Source organism: Danio rerio, chromosome 9, assembly GCF_049306965.1.
Source record: "Danio rerio strain Tuebingen ecotype United States chromosome 9, GRCz12tu, whole genome shotgun sequence".
Classification (NCBI taxonomy): Eukaryota; Metazoa; Chordata; class Actinopteri; order Cypriniformes; family Danionidae; genus Danio; species Danio rerio.
Window position 1 is genome coordinate 30,609,162 of NC_133184.1, and position 21,886 is coordinate 30,631,047.

General features: G+C 33.6%; 2 protein-coding genes across 52 annotated transcripts in view; both read right to left on the reverse strand.

The window, feature by feature from the left end:
• epb41l5 (erythrocyte membrane protein band 4.1 like 5) overlaps window positions 1-1,910 on the reverse strand; it is a 68,704-nt gene extending 66,794 nt beyond the window's left edge. For 21 of the 50 annotated variants that reach the window (XR_012384901.1, XR_012384895.1, XR_012384893.1 and 18 more), the window contains exons 1-2: window positions 1,707-1,910; window positions 374-578 (exon numbers count right to left, since the gene is read on the reverse strand). Coding sequence is in view for 40 of the 50 variants with exons in the window: in XM_068223327.2 (XP_068079428.1) it covers window positions 374-553 (180 nt within the window). In the remaining 10 variants the exon portion in view is untranslated. 50 annotated transcript variants of the gene reach the window in all.
• A 1,449-nt stretch (window positions 1,911-3,359) lies between these two features.
• ptpn4a (protein tyrosine phosphatase non-receptor type 4a) overlaps window positions 3,360-21,886 on the reverse strand; it is an 89,357-nt gene continuing 70,830 nt past the window's right edge. The window contains exons 16-27 of one of the 2 annotated variants that reach the window (XM_068223323.1): window positions 18,212-18,365; window positions 16,313-16,396; window positions 16,156-16,212; window positions 15,527-15,683; window positions 13,184-13,350; window positions 11,645-11,735; window positions 11,498-11,559; window positions 11,245-11,391; window positions 11,027-11,155; window positions 8,696-8,844; window positions 8,456-8,591; window positions 3,360-5,407 (exon numbers count right to left, since the gene is read on the reverse strand). In XM_068223323.1, coding sequence (XP_068079424.1) covers window positions 5,315-5,407; window positions 8,456-8,591; window positions 8,696-8,844; window positions 11,027-11,155; window positions 11,245-11,391; window positions 11,498-11,559; window positions 11,645-11,735; window positions 13,184-13,350; window positions 15,527-15,683; window positions 16,156-16,212; window positions 16,313-16,396; window positions 18,212-18,365 — 1,426 coding nt within the window. In that variant the 3' untranslated portion in view covers window positions 3,360-5,314. The remainder of the gene's footprint in view (window positions 5,408-8,455; window positions 8,592-8,695; window positions 8,845-11,026; window positions 11,156-11,244; window positions 11,392-11,497; window positions 11,560-11,644; window positions 11,736-13,183; window positions 13,351-15,526; window positions 15,684-16,155; window positions 16,213-16,312; window positions 16,397-18,211; window positions 18,366-21,886) is intronic. The other variant, NM_001007200.1, reaches the window with a different exon arrangement.

Consider the following 21,886-nt stretch of genomic DNA (forward strand, 5'->3'; position numbering starts at 1 on the left):
TTTAAGTCAAGGTAGTTAAAATTGACAAAGCCTTTTCAAACTGAGCAAGTTACATATGCCAATTAATTACACCTCTAGTCACCACCACTCACTCACTCACTGCATGCTCAGGTTTTCTCCCAGGATTATGTAATAAGAACACAATGGAGAGCATTCTCTCTGCCCTAATAGAGTATCCATGTGACTCGGTAGGCAAGGACAAGTTTCTGTCCGAGCACAGGCTGAAAGCTGATGTCTGGGATTCAGCCTTGAACTTCAGTTGAGATCATCTTTGTGAAACGCATTTAGATTTTTTTCACAATTCAACCACAACAACAACTGACAAGACGCTGAACAAGCAGATTTGGTTATGAAGAAAGTTTATTCAACTCACCGGCAGGTCAACACTGACATCTGTGCCGTCTAACAAAGACACTCGACAGGTGATGATGGACTTGGCATCTCCAGCAGCTGGGATGTGTGTTGTGGCTCGCTGGGCTTCCCTGAGTCGAGCTTTCTCAGCATGTTTGCGGATGGACCGCCTGCCCAGAGTCCGGCGTAGGAAGCTCAACATGTTTAGGAAGATCTGTTAGTCCAGTCTGAAACAAAGATCATATCCATATCCATTTAAATGGATAGTATAACTTAAAGCGAAAGTGATGTTGTCATTTTCTCACCCCTAAACTGTTTAAATTTCTTTTTATGTTAAACAAAAAAGATTTTATTTTGAAGAATGTTTGAAACTGGTTGTCATTGACTTTCATAGCTTTTTCCCTCCACACTACTGTCAATGGCCCAAGTTTAAAAAAAATTCTTCAGAATGAAGGCCTTTGTGTTCAACAGAAAAAAATAAACTCCTAATAGTCTTGAAGAACATTTTCACCTTGAGGTAAACTACTCCTTTAACTAGTTTATTTGTGCTGTCTTGCCATATAGTCATGTCATAATAAAAGCACAGACTGGCACCTTTTTTGAACATTTACCTAAGTTTTTGTTAAACAATTCTAGCTACTATTATGTAAATGACATCTGAAATAAGACAAGAAAAACAAGAAAAAACATCAGTCAAAGTCAAAACATGAATGTCCTCCTAACAACATTTTGGTCCAAATTCTATAAAACAATTTTATGCGGGAAAAATTGTCTAAATCTATAACTATTAATATAGTTTAACAAACTGCAACGTTAATATTTAAGAAAGTTACCTTTATGTTTTCTTTCTGCTTAAATAAGTTAACTTACTATGACGTGTTACTGTACTACGCCTCAGGTAAACATGTAACGTTAGCGTTTCGTTGTGTTTTGTTGCAAATTATTGTTAACAAGTTATATTAATTGAAAATACATCAAATCAATAAACAAAAAACGGCAAATAATCTGAAAACATCGTACAAAAGTCATAACGCTGTTGTCAGGCGTGAACGCGCAAAATCTAAACGGTTTCATTCTTCTCACGATCACGCGCTTACTGACTGAACTCCACTGACACCTGTTAGCTCAAGAATAAACTACGTATAACTTATATTCAATGGCGGAGCAATACATCGGGTAGTTATTTAATGATACGAGGAGCCAGAAATCATAATACAACCACGACCAGAGATAAATCAAATTTTGTCCCGAGATAAAGCGCGTCCACCTCAGTGATGACCGACTCGAGCCGTCCTCGCGCGCACTGTGCGAATCCACTTGTTGATCTTCAGCCCAGAGACAAAAGCGACACTCACTGCAGATTGACGAATATCCCGCCGGTCAAACGCTCCTCAAGCAGCGGCTTTTGTCAGTAAAACACTTTGTGTTTAGAAATCTCCATCTTCTACGCCGCAGCGTGCTTCAGTCGCCGTATTTTTGTTTGAGACGAGTGTAACAGATATTCTCCCTGTCCGAAAGATAGTGGGGTGGCTGTTTTCCCTCAGGAAATGACGTCACGTAAATCCCCAAAAGTGGATTTACATTTAAAGGGCCGGTGCGAGGTGAGAATGGACTGGATGCTTTCAATGCTTACATTAAGTACGTTCTTACAACGAAATGTAAGAAAATAAATAAATAGTGTGTGTTTTTTTTAAACTGTAATCACCCAAGGCGTGTATGTCTGAAAGGCCAAATAAAAAAAGTTACCAAATAAATATCATGAAGAATCCAGTTTGACATCTCAATCCAGTTTCATAGACAGTAAATACAAAATGAGTGACAGAAATCAAAATAAACTTCTGAACGCAATCTTAATGAAATGGTAATGGAGCAATTCCATGCAAATGTCAACCTTGCCATGAAATGAATTAAGTTTTCTAAAATATTGAAACCCTTTCAGTTTTTTATGAAAGCAAGTATTTCACAGTACTTTAGAAATACTCAAAAATGTTTCTGTCAGTGTTTTCGAGCTATTATATTTGATTTATCAAAGTCACACAAGTGCCAATTTCACATGATCCGACACATCCATAACGGAGAGAAGTCATCCATGACACTTTTTTTCCTCATATATGTAAAATATTAAATAAAATCAATCATGTTTTTTCTACAGAGAACCAACTCTTATCCTTTTGATTGTCAGTATCACTTTTGGCTTGTGCAGTTCAATTCACAGAAATTTTATGTTGTATACTGCAAACTTTTTTTGGTCACATCCACAACGCATGTTTATTTTCCTTATTTAAAGAACATGTTTACAGATTGATATTTTTCTGATCTTATAACTCTGTGGTCAGTTGTTCTGGAAAATATAAACAAATTGTTCAATATAATGTTAACATATACTTTTTATGTGAACTGACGTTTTGAGTTTTTACTGCAAATGTCACATTCATAATGCTGGAGTTGCTCAATGGATGACCAAATTAACACACTATGGTATTTATTTGCATTACCAATTCTACCTTCTTTGATGTTGTTAGTGATATAAGAAATTAATCATTCAGAATCATGTCAATTTTATAACTAAGTATTATAACATTTAAATATTGAATGTAGGTATTGATTAGTCTCAAAAGCTTAAACCAGTTTGAAAATGTTTACTTAAAATCAACAAACCCTAAAACTAAAATATAATTTGCAGGCATTTCAAAATGAAAAAAACTTTTAACAGCAAATGGTTGTTGTATGTATATTTAAAACATGTCAAATAATAAAAAAGCAAGTGTAAATCTAAACTCAAGACTCAACTAAACAAATAAACAAACTTTCTAGTTACAACATAGCTCAGTCAGGTAAAGGTGTGCAGCATATATTTTTTTCCAACAGCACCACCAACTGGTAACTGAAGACGTCAAACTGCTGTATCCTCACAAAAGATCGTGTCAAGATCTTGAAGGAAGTAATTAAATCACTCAATGTAACCATGCACACAAATCTCAACACATCCTTACACAAACCAACCCATATCACACAACTTATTTTTATTTAAAAGAGTTTCTTTTTAATATACAACCTTGTATGTACACTATAATATTTTCATAAAAATGGACAAGTGGCACAAACTTGACCTTCCTGTTATTTTCAGCAAATAAAACGTTAACACCAGTCTACAGTTGTACATCTTTTGTTGAAAAAGTGCTGTCTTTCCCACAAGGTAGAGGGCCTGTATTTTCTCCCAAATTGCATGTTGTAATCCTGTATTGAATGTCTTTTGGTGTAACCTGTAACATGTTGAGCATAGAAACACATTATTTGGTCCTAAAACCAAGGTTCTCCAGCAAGTGTGATCACAACAAAAATGACAAATGACTGACTGTAAAAATAGATAGTACCTTAGAAAAACTACATGTATGGACAAATTCAGCTCTGCATGTAACTAGAGATAACCTGTTAAACCGGACAATGCATCACACATTTCATTCGAGAGCGTTATGATTAAAATGTCTTAAAACAGCAACATCTTATCACGAGAAACCAATGTTATTTTGTCAAAATAGATGCAAATGCTGGATTCAATGGATTCTAAACATGTGATCGAAAAACTAGGGCTCAATTAAATAAATGAAATATAATCAGATGAATGAACCAGATGTGTTAAACCAGGCCATTATTTAAAAAAAAAACACACACATACAGACGGCAGAAACATACAGTAATAACACATACTGGACACACTCTCCACGTGCTAATGTTAGGGGGATATTCTGCAATGCGCAGTCTGCTGTAAGAAACAAACAGGTCAACCATGAACTCCAACACACTAATGCTTTTGCCACACTGAGGTGTGTAACATTCATTTAAAACAACACAAGAAGCAGTTCTAATTTGCAACATATAAACATTACATCACCTACAGAGGACATTAACACCCTTTAACTCATTTTAAAGGCTCGCAGAGTTCATTTTTAGGGGAACGTCTGCATTTGGACTGATCTAATATCTGTTTTTGAAACAATTATATTCCATATTTAAATTTAATGTCGAGTTTGTGGCTTTGAATTTATATTTTACACACAGTTTCTTACATTTTATAAGCAAATGGGAGGAATATTTCCAGTAATTAAAATTCAATGTCAGTCTTTTTCTCACTCAAAGCTATTGTTTGGCTTTAAAAAAGTGTAGTAAGGTATGTTGCTATTAAGTTGCAGGCTTTCACTGAATGCAAATGAGCAGAATTAACATTTTTCAAAACATCTCCTTTTATGTTCAATCGACAAAAGAACATCATATGGGTTTGGACAGACATACAGATGAGTAAATAAATCACAATACTTTCATTTTTAGATGAATCCTTTAAGAGACTGAACTGATATTTTGCATTGAATCTGTTATGCAAAGCGCTTCAGTCTCTGTTGATAGCACTGAAGTTTGACAGCAATATAAATAAAACAGTTGAAAGAAAACAAACCAAACAAAATCATCATGAAACACCAGTTTGATGGGTAAGTAGTTACGCTGAAGGAGCAGGGCTCAAAAATTAAAACTAAATAAATACTCTTAATAAAAAAACACAAATGTTCATCTGCAGCACAGGCCAGGGTGTGAATCATTTCATGGGTGGTGTTTGTCTCAAATAATAGGTGACCACATATAAAAACACTCATTCATTCACGGGCCTGCCCTTACACACTTACATATGGCACCAGCAATCTACTATATTCATTTTTATTAACATGTATTTGTCAAAACCCTGAACACTCCAGTCCCGACAAGTACCTATTTCACCATTTTGTTCTGTCCGTTCTTCCTCCTCTCATTGAAGCCTGGCATAAAGTCCCTTTGCCGGCCTAAAGTGCAGCAGTGCTTGGTTTATGTCCTGTGTTCCTGGCTTCTGACTCTTGTCCATCACTCCGTCACAGAGGAGGACAAGGTCCTGTCAGTGAATTTCAGCATGATTTTGGAGGGGAAAGCTGGCAGGGCATTAGTTGGATTCGTACAGAATGGACTTGAGCGGTTTGACCAGGCCCTCCTCGTAAACTTTCAGTATGGCCTCGCACACAAACTTGAACTGGCTCTGAGGAGGCAGAAGAACACAAGTAGATGTTAGACGTGTCAGTCAGTCAGTCAAGGAAGAATGGCCGAGTGTGATGGCAGAGGGTCAAACCATCATTGACTGGGTTTTGACACACGCATACATAGTGCTCAGCATAATTGAGTACACCTCATTTTGAAAATGAATATTTGTATCCATTTCTCAGTGAATATATTGGTGCATATCAACAAAACAGATTTATAAAACAGATTTATTTATTAAAATAATCTTTAGTCACCAAACATATTTAGAAATTGAAAGATAATACAATTAAATTCAAGCAAGATATTGCAAAAAAAAAAAAAAAACTACAAAATTTCAACATGTTCTTGGTTCTCTTGATTTGTATTTTATATGTTTCTATAACATATAATTTGGGTGTACCAGTTTTTGGACTGTTATCTTAAGTTATTTTGTTAGATAAGCTCCAGATTTGTCTTCAGTACTGACTAATCTAATGTATATGCACAAACATAATATTGTATAGCTTCCTATTAAAAATATGAATTTAAAAGAGAGATTTGTGAGGGGTGCACTTATATATGCTGAGCACTACAACCACTTTTTCCAAAGCTATTTGGGTTTCCTTTATCTGTTGAACACAAAAAAAAAGATGCATTGAAGAACGTTTAGTGAAAACGAGCCATTGCCTAGTATTATTTTCATGCTAAAAGTTTAGAACAACTTTGTGTGAGTAAATGGTGGGGAATTTAGAATTTTTTGGGTGAATTATCAATTTAAGAAACAGACATCAGCTGGGATCCCATCACCCTGTTTTAATAACCGTTTTGAAGTAGCGTGTAACAACATTGAAAGATTGAAATGTGAAATTCAAATAAAAATCCCTTAACTGACACAAATGTTTTGGTGGATCCAGAAACAGCTTTGCTAAAGAAACTTTGACATAGTTAAAAATTACATGACCAATCAGCTGTTTCTGCCTTGTTTACTATTGTTTACTTGGTTGTCAAAACTGCAGCTAGTCAGTCACAACTTGATTGAAACGCACATAATTTGCTTTTTTTAGTTTGCTTTTTCTTCACATTATAATGGAAACCCAGATAATAAGATGTAGACAGAAATAAATAAATTTCAAAAACATTGTTTATGCCTCTGCTTCAAAAGAAGTCAAAAAATGATCACATAGCAAGTGAAGCTAGAGATGAAAACAGCAGAAAATTCGATTCAAATAATTCAGTTCAAAAGTATATTAATTTAAATAAAGTTGACACTTACATTTTACATGCTTTCTATATTGAATAACATCCAGTCTTAGATCCATATTAATAAAAAGATAATTTTGCCATTTAAATTAACCATTTTCTGTTTTAATATATTGTATAACAACAGTTTTCAATTAACAATAATATTATGGAACCATTATCAATGTTTCTTCAAAATATCTTATTTCATGTTCCACGAACGAAAGTAGCTGAAACATTTCTGAAACAACATTAGAGTAATTATTTATTTAATAATTATTTTATTTTTTATTTGGTAATTTTTTTATTCTTGTAATTTGTAAATCTTTTATATTTTCAGTAGCCATTTGGGAATCTTTCTAGTTTGCTAATTCGGTGCTCAAGAAACATGTATTATCATTATTATCATTAATATTATTATCATTTTCATCATCATCATTATTATTATGCCTAAAACAGGTTGTGCTGTTTAATATTTAATTTGTATGACAAAAAACATATTTTTTATAATAATGTAAATGGCTTTATCATCACATTTGATCATTATAATGCATTCTTGTTAAATAAAAGCCAATAAACCATACCTCCCCCAAACTTTGTAATGATGTATGAGCAATAAAAATAGTGCAACTCGACAACACCACTAATGAAAAAGTACAGAAATGGCACGTAGTACACAAGTGTCTTCACTAAGCATCAGTCTTTTCTCCTTCTTGCCGTCTAATTAGTGTGGTTTCATGGTCAGCAGCCTTTGGGCAAGACAGGCCTCATTAAAGAGAGCAGATCATGATGAAATCACAGCTGCACCATTGTCTCAAGCTCTGGGAGTCTCGGCATTGACAAAACCTGCTGCTACAGCAACTCTAATTCACATTTTACATGCGGAAACATCACAGCATGCAGCTGAATGCCAAATCTGACTCAAAATGTCCCATCAAAACCATTTCTGTGTTGTTTATTTATTACATTATCTGCATTTAACATTTTCCATCAACATATGGAAAGACAAAATATTTTTTTCAGCCTACTGGAAAGAAAATACACTGTTAAGTGTTTCTTTCTCTGTCAAACTTTTATTATGAATTTTAATTTCAACTCATATGTTTAAAGGACATTTTTTGAAATTAGTAATTGTATATTCTCCTGCACAGAACCATAAATCTCAACTTAAGCAGCACTTGCATACTGTACACAAAAGTTAACAGATTAAATCTGTTCTAAATGTTTTATAGAGGGATATTTTCCAACACAATATGCCTTTTTATAAAAGAAAAGAAAAGCTAAACTAACTTAAACTCAATGCATAGATGTTGTGACAAGTCCAAGTGCTTCTTTTACCCTCATGTAAAGCCACTCTGGATAAACATATGCTAAATAATATATATAATAATAATAATAATAATAACAATAATAATAATAATAATAATAATAATATATATATATATATATATATATATATATATATATATATATATATATATATATTTATTTATATATATATTATATTTAATATATATATTTAATATATATATATTTTTAATTATTTTAATGTTGATTTCATCCAAAGATCTAATTTCTATACTAAAAAGATATGCATATTATGGCTTATTTGGCTTGTGAAAATACTTTATTTGCACATTTAAGCATAACATTTGACACATTTTTTTGCTATTCGTAATGTGATGAGTCAGCTGGGAAAGTATGATGATAATTACAGTCATTATAGTTAATGTTTGTATCCCTTTCACCTGCAGTGTCTTTATATTTATATATTAATAAACTCTCAAGGACAGGGGTTTGACAGACACAGAGGCTTCTCGGGACTTACAGGCGTCTGAATCATCATGGCCCTCTGATCCCGCATGGTTCTCACTATTTCTAATGGAAACACCGGCTGACTGCACTCCATCAGACACATGGCTGTCTCCATTGTGATGAGAACTCCGGTCCGACCAATCCCAGCACTGGGACACAACAGAGGGGAGCAGGAAATGGTACAACAAGACTTGATTAGACTGTAATTCACTCCAGATAATTACAATAAGAAATTAATAGATATGTGGATTACCTGCAGTGGACCACCACAGGCTCATCCTTCCCTGCTCGTTTATTCCGGACCAGAGCCACAAAATCCAGGAAGTCTGTTGAATCGTCTGGTACACCGTGGTCAGGCCAAGCCAGATACTGGATTTGGGTCAGTTCTCTGCTCTCTCCACTCTAACAGCACACAACAGAGCAGCAAGTACAAAAATACCCCTGTTAGACTCACTGTAAAAAGTGCTGGGTTTCACACAATTCCTTCATGCTGCTTCTACACCAATCAATTAAGTTAGCTTAACTGTTTATTCAAGAGAATTGTACATTAAATTTTAAATAAGGAGTTTGAACAACCAGCAAAAATCCTTTTTTGAGTGCTGGAATGAGGACAAATGTTAAATATTGTAGACTAAATGTTGTCCAATGCAAGTAAACTTAATGATATTGTACACCTAAACATCTTTAATTAACTATTTTAACTTCACTTCCATACAAAACAACGGTAGTCAACATTTGAAAATGATCAAAAATATCATCAAAGTTGTCCTAAAATTAATCAACATCTGTCTTTTTCACAATTTTGATCAACTTCAAATGTAAACTACTGTATTTATTCTTGGGAACAAATGTATTTTAAACAAACATTTTTATTCTATTATCATTTACTCACCCTCATGTTCTTATAAACCCTGACAAAAGTTGAAAAAGCAAATCAAAATCCCTGACAAAATCTTCAGAATAAAACATTAAGTAAAATCTGACATATTTCTGTCCCTCCACTGAAAAACACATCAGAACCCAAATGACACAACCGCTCCACAATGCAACTCTCTGTTTTGATTGGCCTTTTAATCACATATAACACTTGATCATTCCAATTTACAGAATTCAATTTTGGTCACAGAATCGTAAGCATGGTTGCCTGATGAGCAAGAAGCAATGAGGATCCTTTTTACATGTAGTGCAGTACGTCTGAGTTTCGGCATGAAGCAATGAGGTTAGCTGTGACTTATTGATTAATATTATTATTTTTTTTTCTATCTCATAGGCTGCATTTACACTGCAGATGTTGATGGTCAGTTCTAATTTTGTGACTGTATCCGATTTGTTTTTTGCTGACCAGCTTACATAATCTTTTAAAAGTGACTCGCATCCGATTGTCTGTAATTACACAGCACATGGCAAAGGCCATGGAAATGACCAGGAAAAAAAGAGCGGGTGCTGACTGATAACCGATAATAAAAGTGTGCGCTTTTCTCCATTCCTGTTTTTGATGTGTTTGCAGGGTTTCATTTTTTCAATTCCTTTTGACAAGTTGTTTTACTTTAGTTTATGACAGAAAAAAATATCTTCTTTTAATTTAGGCCTTTTTAAAACTAGTAGGCATCTTAATGTAATGTCCATGGTGTGATTTATGCATGTGACGTATGCCAGTTTTATAATAGTTTATATTGGTTACGTTGCAGATATTATTCTCTCTCTCTCTCTCTCATTAACATTGATAAATACTTGTGCTACAAAACAATAAAAAAGCTTTTTTACTCGTCGTATATGGGTATAAGGTTTGGGACTCTCCTGAAGTCTGTTCTGAAAAGAAGGCGTCAGACTTGATGTCATTCGCAACAGTTTTGAAATGATACACGACTCGCATTGTCAGGTTAAAATCCGATCTATCTGCTTACACTGCAGACAGAGGAATGGATCCAATTCAAATAGAATAAATTTCCACATATGAACAAGGCCTGAATCTGATTTAAGTCAATCGGAATCCATGCGATTTCTTCCTGCTTGCATGTACAAGGGCCATACCCCATCTGTGCCACATGACAGAAAAAAAATCTGTATTGAGTCACTTTAACCATGCAGTGTAAATGCAGCTATTAGAAATATTTTGGAAGTGTTTTTTTGATATACTTTTAGTGGAAAGAAAGAAATAATTCTGAAGATGAACAAATATCTAATTGATTTGGATTGACATGAGGTCGAGTAAACAACAGCAGTATTACTACTGGCCAAAAGAGAGCATGCTATTTCACGCAAGAGCCAGTCCTATTTCTACGGTCACTTCTGTGGCTTGGTCAAGCCCCATCAGTGCATTCTTATGGCAAACACCCAGGGGTTTTGGGGCTGCAAAATATCTTGGTCCAACTAGGGCTTAAAAAGTGGTCATGAACAAAGAAGTTTAGCAATGTAGAGGCATGTTGTTCTTACGTTTTTCTTTAAAGGTAGAGAGTGTTTTGAAGTAGCACTGGTCCAACAGTGGAAGTGTACAGTAGCCTATTTTGTAGCCTCACAACCTGAAGTGCTAGGAAATTAGCACAACCCGTCTCTAATAAAATGACTAAGTCTGTGATAAGCTCACCTCAATGTGAGTAAGTGTTATTTCCCGAACCAAGAAAGCAGAGTTTCCCTCTTCAGTCTGGCAGGAAATCTGAAAGCCGCCGTATGTAGCGCTACCTGAGGGGTTCGGCCAGTACTGATGGCACTTGACCTGCAGTAAAAAGTAAATGAGTTATGAAAGCTCGAAAAGCAAACAACAAGACCATCACATAATCCTCAAAGGTCAAAAGGCATACATACACGTCCTCGCTCAACCTGAGTAGTAAGCATGACTACCATAGAAGAGCCCTGCTCCCACGTCATCTGCCAAAAATCAGAGCACGTGTTGGGCAGAGGCCCCTGGCAGGCGATATAGCGGTTTATGAGACTGCAGGCAGGGATTTCCATCTGTGAACATGACAGAACACATTATGAAAGGCTATTTATCACAGCGCATCTTTCCTGGGGTACTTGAGATTTTAGTGAGATAATAGAATAATTATGAGTCACTCACGTTGATGTAATTTGCATTGATGTAGTCTTCTGTGCCTTTCAGAATGACTCGAGTTGCATCATCTGACAGAAAAACAACAAAACAGACTCATGTTTTATCAATGACACTTGTTATTAGTACAAAGGAAAGGAGTGCAGGTATACTCACAAGGTGAGATGTCTCTGTAGCGGTTTTTGGAAATATTCTGAGGTAATTTGGCACATGACATTGTCATTCCAGGCCTTTTACGATACAATTGCTTTTAAAAGAAAAGAAAAAAAGTAATGTTAAATAATAGACTAAATCTTTAAGTCTGACCTTTCGTATCATTTCAGAAATGTCACACATTAAACATTTCCCTCACAAATCGTGATATATTTTTGAACAGTGTGCAAACTCGCTTTACCTGCACATCAGCGGCAAGCAAGAGTAAAATGACAGCGGTGAGGTGCACCAAAAAAAACACAAACTGTGCAAATACTGCAAAAAGACGTTTACTTGCACTACCAGAACACAAATATGATGCATTAAACCATCAGCACAGTGAAAAACTACTGTCACAGACTTCTATACGCAAAAAAAAAACTCTTAATAAGCTTGCTCTGACGAGTGCTACAGAGATCATACAGTGCATCAGTGTTTTCATAGTGAAAGTGTGAAGATGTTTTTTAGACTGAAAGAAAAAGCTATTCTGATACAAGACCAGATATTAGAATATTTTTACCTTCTACTTTTCAAATTAGTTTATGCATATTTTAATTAGTTGCTTATTGTTACTGAATATTTAAAAATGTTAAAGATGATCTCTTCTTAGGTGTCTCACACCTTCATAATCATGTTCAGCTCCTGTCTCTACCCTACTATATAATAGGTAATTTTATAATCAGTATTTTTATGCCTGTTGCCAGTCCCCAATTTATTTATGGCAGAAAATGTACTATTTTGCAAAAAATGTGCAGCATTTAAGAAAAAACTGAAAGGGCTCTTCACCTTAAATTTGTTTCAAATAATATTGTTTAAAAAATTGTGACTAAATTGTAAATTGTGAGAATAATATCATGAATCGTATCGAATCGTGAGTCAGGTGAATTGTTACATCCCTATTAATTATCAATATAAAATAATAATAATAATAATAATACATAGTAATACAAATATAAGCATGATTTAGCGTACCAAAATGTAAAACCTTTTCAAAAATTGGACTTTTCAACCTAAGCACAGGTGTTTTGCAAAAGACCTGATTGCACCACTCAAAGGGACTAAGCCGAAAAGAAAATGAATGAATGAATAATCTATGGCATTTATGCATTTTCAGCACACACCATGTTTGTGCAGTCTAGAACCTTTATCTAAAATAATGCAAGTGTTGATTGACTGTAACTCCACACATATACCAACAGATATTAGGGCTGCTTGATGAAAGGCAGGAAGTAATAGGAAATTAATTTGATATGACTGCACCATGAATAACCCTGATTGCTGTGAATTTCAGAGCATGCCGTAAAAGAACCATTTAGATGACAATTGGATATGAGCTGCATTTTTTTTGACAACAGAGAACAGAAGTCAAATTATTATGCAGCTCACTGTTGGTAATCAGAGTAGAATCTTTTGATTTTGATTGAAAAGATGCTTGAATGTTTTTGCTGCTGGTACAAAGCATGAGCTTCATTAATATTCAAAAGACTGATTTGGTTTACTCACATCAAACTGGGCCAGTATAGTACCGCTGTTGAGACCCTCCTTTAAATACAGCATTGAGTCTCTCCAGGCGTCCTGGTCGAGGTGAGATGGGTCTGTAGGAGATTTTTCAGGGATATACTGGAAATCTGGCTCTGTCTCCAGCTTTTCCTCAACAACATCATAGATTGCTACATAGGGAGAGACAGTTATTATGAAAGTTATTGTAAACTCTACAAGGACAAGTGATCATTTTCCCCCAACAAATGCCAGAAAAAGTATATAAATGCAATCAAAATAATTATATTTGTCATTTAAATGTAAAATATATGTTCGTAGTTTAAGGTTTATTATCAAGTTATTATTAAATCTAAAATGGGTCATGAAATGAAAAATCTAAATTCCAAATAAAACCATTCTGGTTTCAGGTTTTTGTGCAATAATGTGAGGCTAACCCATGCCAAACTCAAACATTAAGTCAAAAAGTCCAAAAGTTATTAAAAAAAAAAATGCAGTTGATGTTCTCTTTAATACGTTACTATAACTGTATTACTTTTGACAGTAGCTAATACTGTAATCCATAACTTTTTAAAACATAATAACTCCATTATTGTTACAATATAATGCGTTTGTCCGTTATTTGGTAAGTTAATTAATTTTGTCTACAGTCTAGCCCACATCTTTTTGTTTACAGCGGCATCACATTGTGGGATTTGTGGATGCCAACCAACCACAGCAGAGAAGACACGTCATATATGAGGCACGAAACTGGACAAAAGTCAAGTGAAAGCAGAGACCGAATGATTGCAAGGTACACAGATTGTGCAAGCGAGAGACCGAGAGACTATTAAAGTTAAATTAAGTTTAATCAGGTCAAATTAAAAAGTTATATCAATATTATTAATTACTATTATATTAAGTTATATTAATTACTATTACTAACATAAATGAAAATGAATAAGCACACATTTGTTATCTGTATAACAAAATTGTTTAGTTTAGTAGACACAGTGACGCATTTATATTGTTATATTTCAGAACATGTTATTTAAATTTATAGTGTTGTATTACAGAGAAAATGCTGTAATTTATTTTTTATTGTTTTAATATTTTTATAGCTGTTATACACCAGCAGATTTTGCACTTTGAATATACACCGCTTACTTTCCGTAAGTTGCTGACATACAACGTTTAATTTGTGGTAAGTTTGAAAATTGCTCATAGATTTGATTTTTGAGCAGCTGTTATGTTTTTATTTTGTTTAAAATGCATAAAATCGATGGTTGCCAATAATAAAAGTTTTGGTGCTGAGTTTCACCAAATTGATTCTGAATGATAATTTAGATTGCTTTCATTTATTTATTTCATAAAGGTTTTGTGTTTGTTGTATATTGTTGCTAGTTTTCATACTCACGCTGTGAAATAACATGTTTAGGGTTAATACAGACTTTTTGGTGCTGAAGCAACTTTAGTTTTGGCTTTTTTGTTTCTGAATATATTACTCAGTTGCTGCTGGTCTGACTTAAATGAGTGTTTAAAAATTACTTTTTGTTAAAGTCTGTATTGTGTTTGTTGTGAGAATGCAAATTAGTTAAAATTGTGAAGTTGATCAACAGTGTAATGTCCATGCAGCACTGAAGTGACATTATAGGGCATTAATGGGGGTATAAAAAATTACTTTTAACAGTAATTAATTACTTGAGTTAATTAATTAATTGAGTTACTTTTTAAATGAAGTAACTAGTAACTGTAACTAGTTACTGTTTTTCAGTAGCTAGCACAACGCTGCTTGAAATTAAGGAGACACATTTTGTTTACACAAAAATAGCTTATCACTGATATTTACATAATCATAATGGTGTCTGTGATAAACAACTTAGAGTAAAAAATCCAAAATGTTAGGGTTCAGAATTATTTACACTCTACTCATTCATTAATTCTCAAAAACTCAAGTGTTTTATTCAGCATGGATGCATCAAAAGGTCTGTAGAATGTATAGAACTGCTACTCTATAAAAATGTATACATTTTTATAAAATTTTAACTTCACAATAATATTACTTTAACATATTAATACAAATGTTTCAATATTACTAACAGCTATAATATTAACAAGTCATAACAATTTGAATTATATTTATAATTAATCATAATAATAAATTGCTATCAAAGAAATAAATAACATTTTAAAACAAATTCAAATTTCAATTGCAATTAGATTTCACAAAATTACTGTTCTAACCGGATTCAAATCAAACAAATGCAGCCACAGAGAGCATAAGAGACCTCTTCCAAAATCCTCCCACCCTAGACTTCTGTAGTCATTATTCAAAGGCAGCAGCAGTGTGTTAATGAGGCCGGGGCTCACCATTGGGCCGCACCAGCAGAATGAGCTCCCCCGAGTGGCTTTCACAGCTGGCCTTGATGAACATGACCACCTGATCATGTGAATGCTCTGCAATTTCCCGACCGTTGATCAGCACAACCTGATCGCCCTCGTTCAGTCGGGGGACACACAAATCAGCCTACAGAAGAAACACACATGATTGGACCCAAGTTCTGTTATTATTTTTTCATCTCATCATTTACACACAGAGACAGAGACAGATACACAGACAGAGACACAGACAGAGACACAGACAGAGACACAGACAGAGACACAGACAGAGACACACACACACACACAGAGACAGAAAGACAGACAGAGAGAGAGAGAGAGAGAGAGAGAGAGAGAGAGAGAGAGAGAGAGAGAGAGAGAGAGAGAGAGCGAGAGAGAGAGAGCGAGAGAGAGAGGGGGGGGGGGGATTCTATGGCCAATTTTGAATGAAAGTAAAATAGATCAATGCATAAAAACTGACAAACAGGACAGTTCACTTCTAATCCTATAGGGGTCGCTCCTCAATATGTCATTTCTTATCACCTCCTGCTTTAATCCCAGCTGCCCTATAAAGGGTATTATAGCAGTATTTATGGCAATAAACAGTTTATTAGACATACCGATGTTCCAGGCGCTACTCGAGACACAATAATTGGCATCTTTTGATCAGATCCACCCTAAAGTGAAAACAAAGAAGAGGGAGAGGTTTCAAAGGCAATGGGAAGTTTAAATATCAAACAATCATTCAGAGAAAATGACAGGAGTAGGTCATTTTACCTTCACATTAAACCCAAATCTCCCGTTCTCATCCGGCTTCATCTTGATCAGGACAAGATTGTCATGAGGAACGACTCCATTGGGCTAATGTGAAAATAAATAGAAATTATTTCAGTTCTTCCATTTCAGTTTTAAATCAATTTAACATGGCACGTTGCTCTTTTTTTCCTGTCTCATTTACATTAGCTTCATTTGAGTACATTCTAGCTTGTTTTTTTTTTCTTTAAATGATGTATGACTTTGCATAGATGTCATATGCCTTCACATTTCTGATCTGTTCAAACAAGTTTCAAATCTTCCTAAGCCATTTTACTGGCACACTTCTATTGGTGTGGCTTTGAAATTCTAGATTATAATTCTAGATTCTTTGGTTGTAGATTAGAATGGTTTAACAAATAAAAATTCACTTCTCAATTCACTTCTAAATTGTCATCTTAGCCTGCTTCTGAATTATACAATTAAAGACAAAATATTTTTTATTTCCTGTGAAATTAACACTTTTGCATAATATTTAGCTAGTTTTTTTTTTTTTTTTTTTTTTTGCAAGATTGAGCTTAAAGTGTCATTTAAAGGCTTAAAGGGGTGGTCCAGAGTGTATTTTTAAGGCTTGGTTGTGTTTATGGGGTGCAAAGCAATGTGTGCTCATGCTTTATTTGTAAAAAATGAAATAAAATCACAATATTTTTTTTTCATAAATCTTTCATTATATTCAGCTAAACATGAAACCGACTGCCATATTTCCTTGTTCCTCCAAAGGGCCACCCTCAAAAGGCTTTGATTGGTCAGCTAACATAATGTCCTGTGATTAGCGGATCGTTAATGCTAGAAGCTGTGCATGTAATAGATCAATTTTAACAATTAAAAACACTTACAGGTCGTGACTCACAATCCACAGCTTTGTCTGTTATGGTTGGAACTGTATCTTTTTTGAAGAGTTTTTTAGACAAATCCAGCTCTGAACTGAGATGCACTGTCCTATGTCAAATGCTAGCTATATCTTTTTTATAATTCTCTGGAACATAATTTAAATTAAACTGTAAGCACTTCTCTCTTTGTGTTGTGTCCTTTTGGAAGCAAAATACAGAAACAGATCAAGCTCTGTGGAAATAGCAGTGTTTGGACACGCCTCTGGCCACGCCCCTTCACTGTGCATGGTGAATGCGTGTAACCTGAAGCGATGTTTTTTTTTTTTGCAGTCCTCGAACTTTGTTCGCTGTATTCTTTGCTAAGCTAACTCTGTAAAAGCCAATGTCTTTCTTTGCATTAAACTTAGATCGTCTTGCATTCAGAGATGTTGTTTATGCTCACAGAGCTCCATTACACATCAACCAAAGCTTAAAAAAGATATCATAGTGGACCACCCCTTTAAATAGTTTAACCAGGTAGATTGGCGCCATTAGGCAATTCACTAGACAACACTGGTTTGTTCTGTAGCCAATCGAATAAAGATAAACTCTTAAGGGGGCTAATAATATTGACCTTAACATTTTTTTACTTTTTAAACAAATATAAACTACAAGTATTTTCCTAACCAAACTAAAAATAAGACTTACTTTTTCACATTTGGTCATGTAAAAACAAAGCACATCAAACAGCATTTGAAGTATAAATGCTACTGTACATCATTTTGTATTGCTATTAGTTCCCACATTTGCCTTTTTATCCATACTAATAAAACAAGCCCTTTAAAAGATGAACTCTCACAAAGGTAGTGAAAATTATTTATGTGCAAAGAACTGCCTGCACCAAACTAGCAAGTGTTTTATTACTTTAGAGAGTGCCATCAGTGGTGTGCCACAGAAGGGAGGGACACTGGACTATTAATGGCAACTTTGGAAAGAGGAACTACAAAGTAGCACAGACAGTCTGGGTCGACTGAGTCACCAGATGTATTCTTACCATGACCTTGTCGGTTGCTGTGGGGACATCGTACATTTCGTTGATGTGGTTGTCCAAGTCCTGTTGGGAATGGGACAGTATGAGCTGGCTCAGGTTCTTCCGGGACTGCTTGGGTGGGAGGGCTGGTGGTGGACCTTCAACACCTTCTGGAGACCTGAAAAATTTTATGAATTGATATATACATATATATATATATATATATATATATATATATATATATATAWATATATATATATATATATATATATATATATATATATATATATATATATAAATATATATATATATATATAAAWATATATATATATATATATATATAAATATATATATATATATATATATATATATATATATATATATATATATATATATATATATATAAATATATATATATATATATATATATATATATATATATATATATATATATATATATATATATATATATATATATATATATATATAAATCTCAATACAATATATGCAAGTATAAGAACTTCATTTTAAAAAAGCAAAGAGCATCAGAAACATCTGATCACAAATCTCATTTTGTTTTCAACAAAAACATTAACTCTTAAAGGGTTAAAAAGACCTGTGTGTGAGAACTTTATTCATGTCCATTGAAAGTTTCATTTTTTGCATTTAAAAAAGTTGTAATGCTATTTATTCCTCAAATAAAAATTGGCATGAGTAAATTCTAGGTTGATAAATTAAGTAAATTTTTATTGTAGAGTGAAATATCACATTATTAAAATGGCATCAGCATATTCAGTTTAATTCAAGACTAAAAATAATAATGTTTTGAAAAATTGTCGTTTCAATTTAAGATGCTTTGTGTTAATTGTATGATATGAGTTATTACTGTAAATTAATGTCCACATGCGAACAATGTACAGTTATAATAGTTATTATATATATTATATGCTATTATATTAGTAGTGTCACGCATTCATTAACTTTAAACCCATTTGCTGTAACCCCACAATTTTACACTTGAAAATTATAGGTGCATAGTATAAATATTCAAGATAAGTTAAGTTATAGTCAAGAAAATTAAGTAATTGGAAAAAAAAATTATATATACTGAATGACTACTGAATTTGTTAGTTTTGTATGTTATAGTCAAGATAATTAAACAATTAATAAAGGGTTAAATATCCACTAAATGTTTTTTTTTTTTAAGTTAGACATCAACCTTATTCATCAAGTATTCTAATATTCTAAGTATTCATCAATATTTACATTATTAGTCATATAACCAGAATAAAAAAAAAATTGTTAATGTATATTTTCTAAATTTTATTGTAAAAAGCATATTGGGTTGCTAAAAAGTGTAGACTATAATAACAATGATTAACAATGATAGAGTTATCTGATAACTCAATATGTGCAATTCACCTTTATTCCTCAAGGTGGCAAGGTGATGTTTCACTTACACTAATAAATGACAAGGAATTTAACAAAAAAATGATAATGATTCAAAAATAAGGTTTAAAACATTAAAATATGTATTTGTTAGTTTTGCATGTTGATTTAAACCAACAAATGATGATTTCCAGTTGACTTAACTGAAAAATGAAGGTAACAAGCAAAAAGACATTTTGAACGTCAGATCAAATGACTCAAAACTTTCAGATTTCTGACTTCAAAAGTGAGGTGGATTAAGTGCATGATTTCACTTTAGTTTCTCTTTTTCAGTATTTTTTAATCAAATAAATAAGGCAACATTTCAAGCAGAACTAACAGCCATCTTGTAAGTGATGTCAAATGATGGGTGCTTCTCAATATCTTATCCTACTCTATCCTATCCAATGACCTAAACTGATCGAGTTCAGCCATCTTGTATGTCATCTTAACTCTCGCATCACAAGACAATGAGGAATGAGGAGAGAGGAGGCTTCCTGAGAAGTTATGAATGAGGATACACCGGTGCATCCTTTGCGGAAGTCTTTGTAAACGTGACGCATGTTGTAAATTTTCCTCCCCTTCACATCTGCACCAATAATAACTACAGCAGAAAATACAAACACACATTAATGTGCATGTGAAGCATGAAGTTATTGTATATGTGGGTTATGTTTTTACAATTCCTTTCATTTTGATATATAACTACTTCTGACAAACAAAAAGCAGTTATTAACGCTAATTAATTCATTGTTAATAATAACTGGAAAAAGAAGCACAGACAAATGTGGTGTTTTGTAGAGGTGGACACTATTACAATATAAATAACTTTCTCTAATATTAAAGAATCCTGACGTGTAAGCAAAATCTGTGGTGTAGCTCAGGGGTTCCCAACCTTTTCAGCCCGTGACCACCAAAATAACAATGCCAGTGACTCGCGACCCCATTTCTTGATGGTTACAGATATACAAATGTTGCGCACACAACAATAGGCCTGTATAAAGACGAGCATATTGACGACTCAAAAAAGTGCAACAGTCTAATAATTATATATATTTTATAGTTATTTATTAATTCGTTTAATTTAACATTAACCTCACCTAAAGAGACTGATGGACACATTTTCAGCACAAGTCTATACTTGGTTTAAGCCACTCAGAGATCATTCTTAATGTTCAGTTGTGGCCTGTATTTATTTTTCATGTATTTGATTGCCATTAAGGTGTCAGATTTTATAGCACGGGGTTAAACTTTCTATTTGCTGCAGCTGACACTAGGGATGCTCATTTCGGTTAATTTTGCTAACTGACAACCGCTGCTCATTAATCGGTTATTAACGGTTAACTGATCAGATTACTATTAATTTTATATTAAACAAATCGACGTGTCAATTTTGTGTCTGACACATTAAATATTACATTTTAAAATACTGATTTATTTTTATATGCTAGTATATTAATAATAGAAAATAACAGCATTTTCACGCACCTGCAGTGTTTGGCACAGAAGAACAGAATAAACTAAATAAAATTAATAAAATAAATAGGACTGCCCTAAATTATTTACACTTAAATAATTAATTTATATTACAAAACAAAAACACTGACTGATTCCTTTTAATAACCGGCATAGGCTGTTTTTTTCAATCATATGTTTTTTTCTTCCGTCAAATAAAAATAGCTGACTTCCTCAATATGCCCGCTCCAAGGAAAATATGCATTTATTTAATGCCCTGCTTGTATTATTATATTCACAAAACCTTTTTACATTTTTAATAGAAATCATTATTTTAAAGATTATGTCTTGCTATATGGTTTCCTTTCTCTCCCTCGCGGTTAAATGCGCGCGCTGCGTAATGAAAAGACAACAACAACGCGCGCATATGTTGACTTTTTGTAAACAGTTTTGTTGTTTAAATATGATATTGCATTAATGTGCATCCATGCTTTATAAGCTGTAAAATAAAAGGTAAAGCCTATTTGTTGCGTTTATGACGCAGATCCAGGTCAACATCAGCTGAAATGGCATTAGGGCCGAAAAGGCGCACCTCACTGCCTTTATGTTGACAAGGAAAAAAGAAGAGAAGAAAGCGCGGTCCTCTTATGAAACGACTGAATCAGCTGGGTATCGATTGTGCAAAAGTGTTGCTGTCTGTGTTGTTACAATTGTAATATTTAATAATATTGTGATATTCAAGATTTGTACAATTATACAGCTCTGGATAACTTAAAACAGCGATTAGACCTTCAGAGCGGCATTAATGCGTCCTGA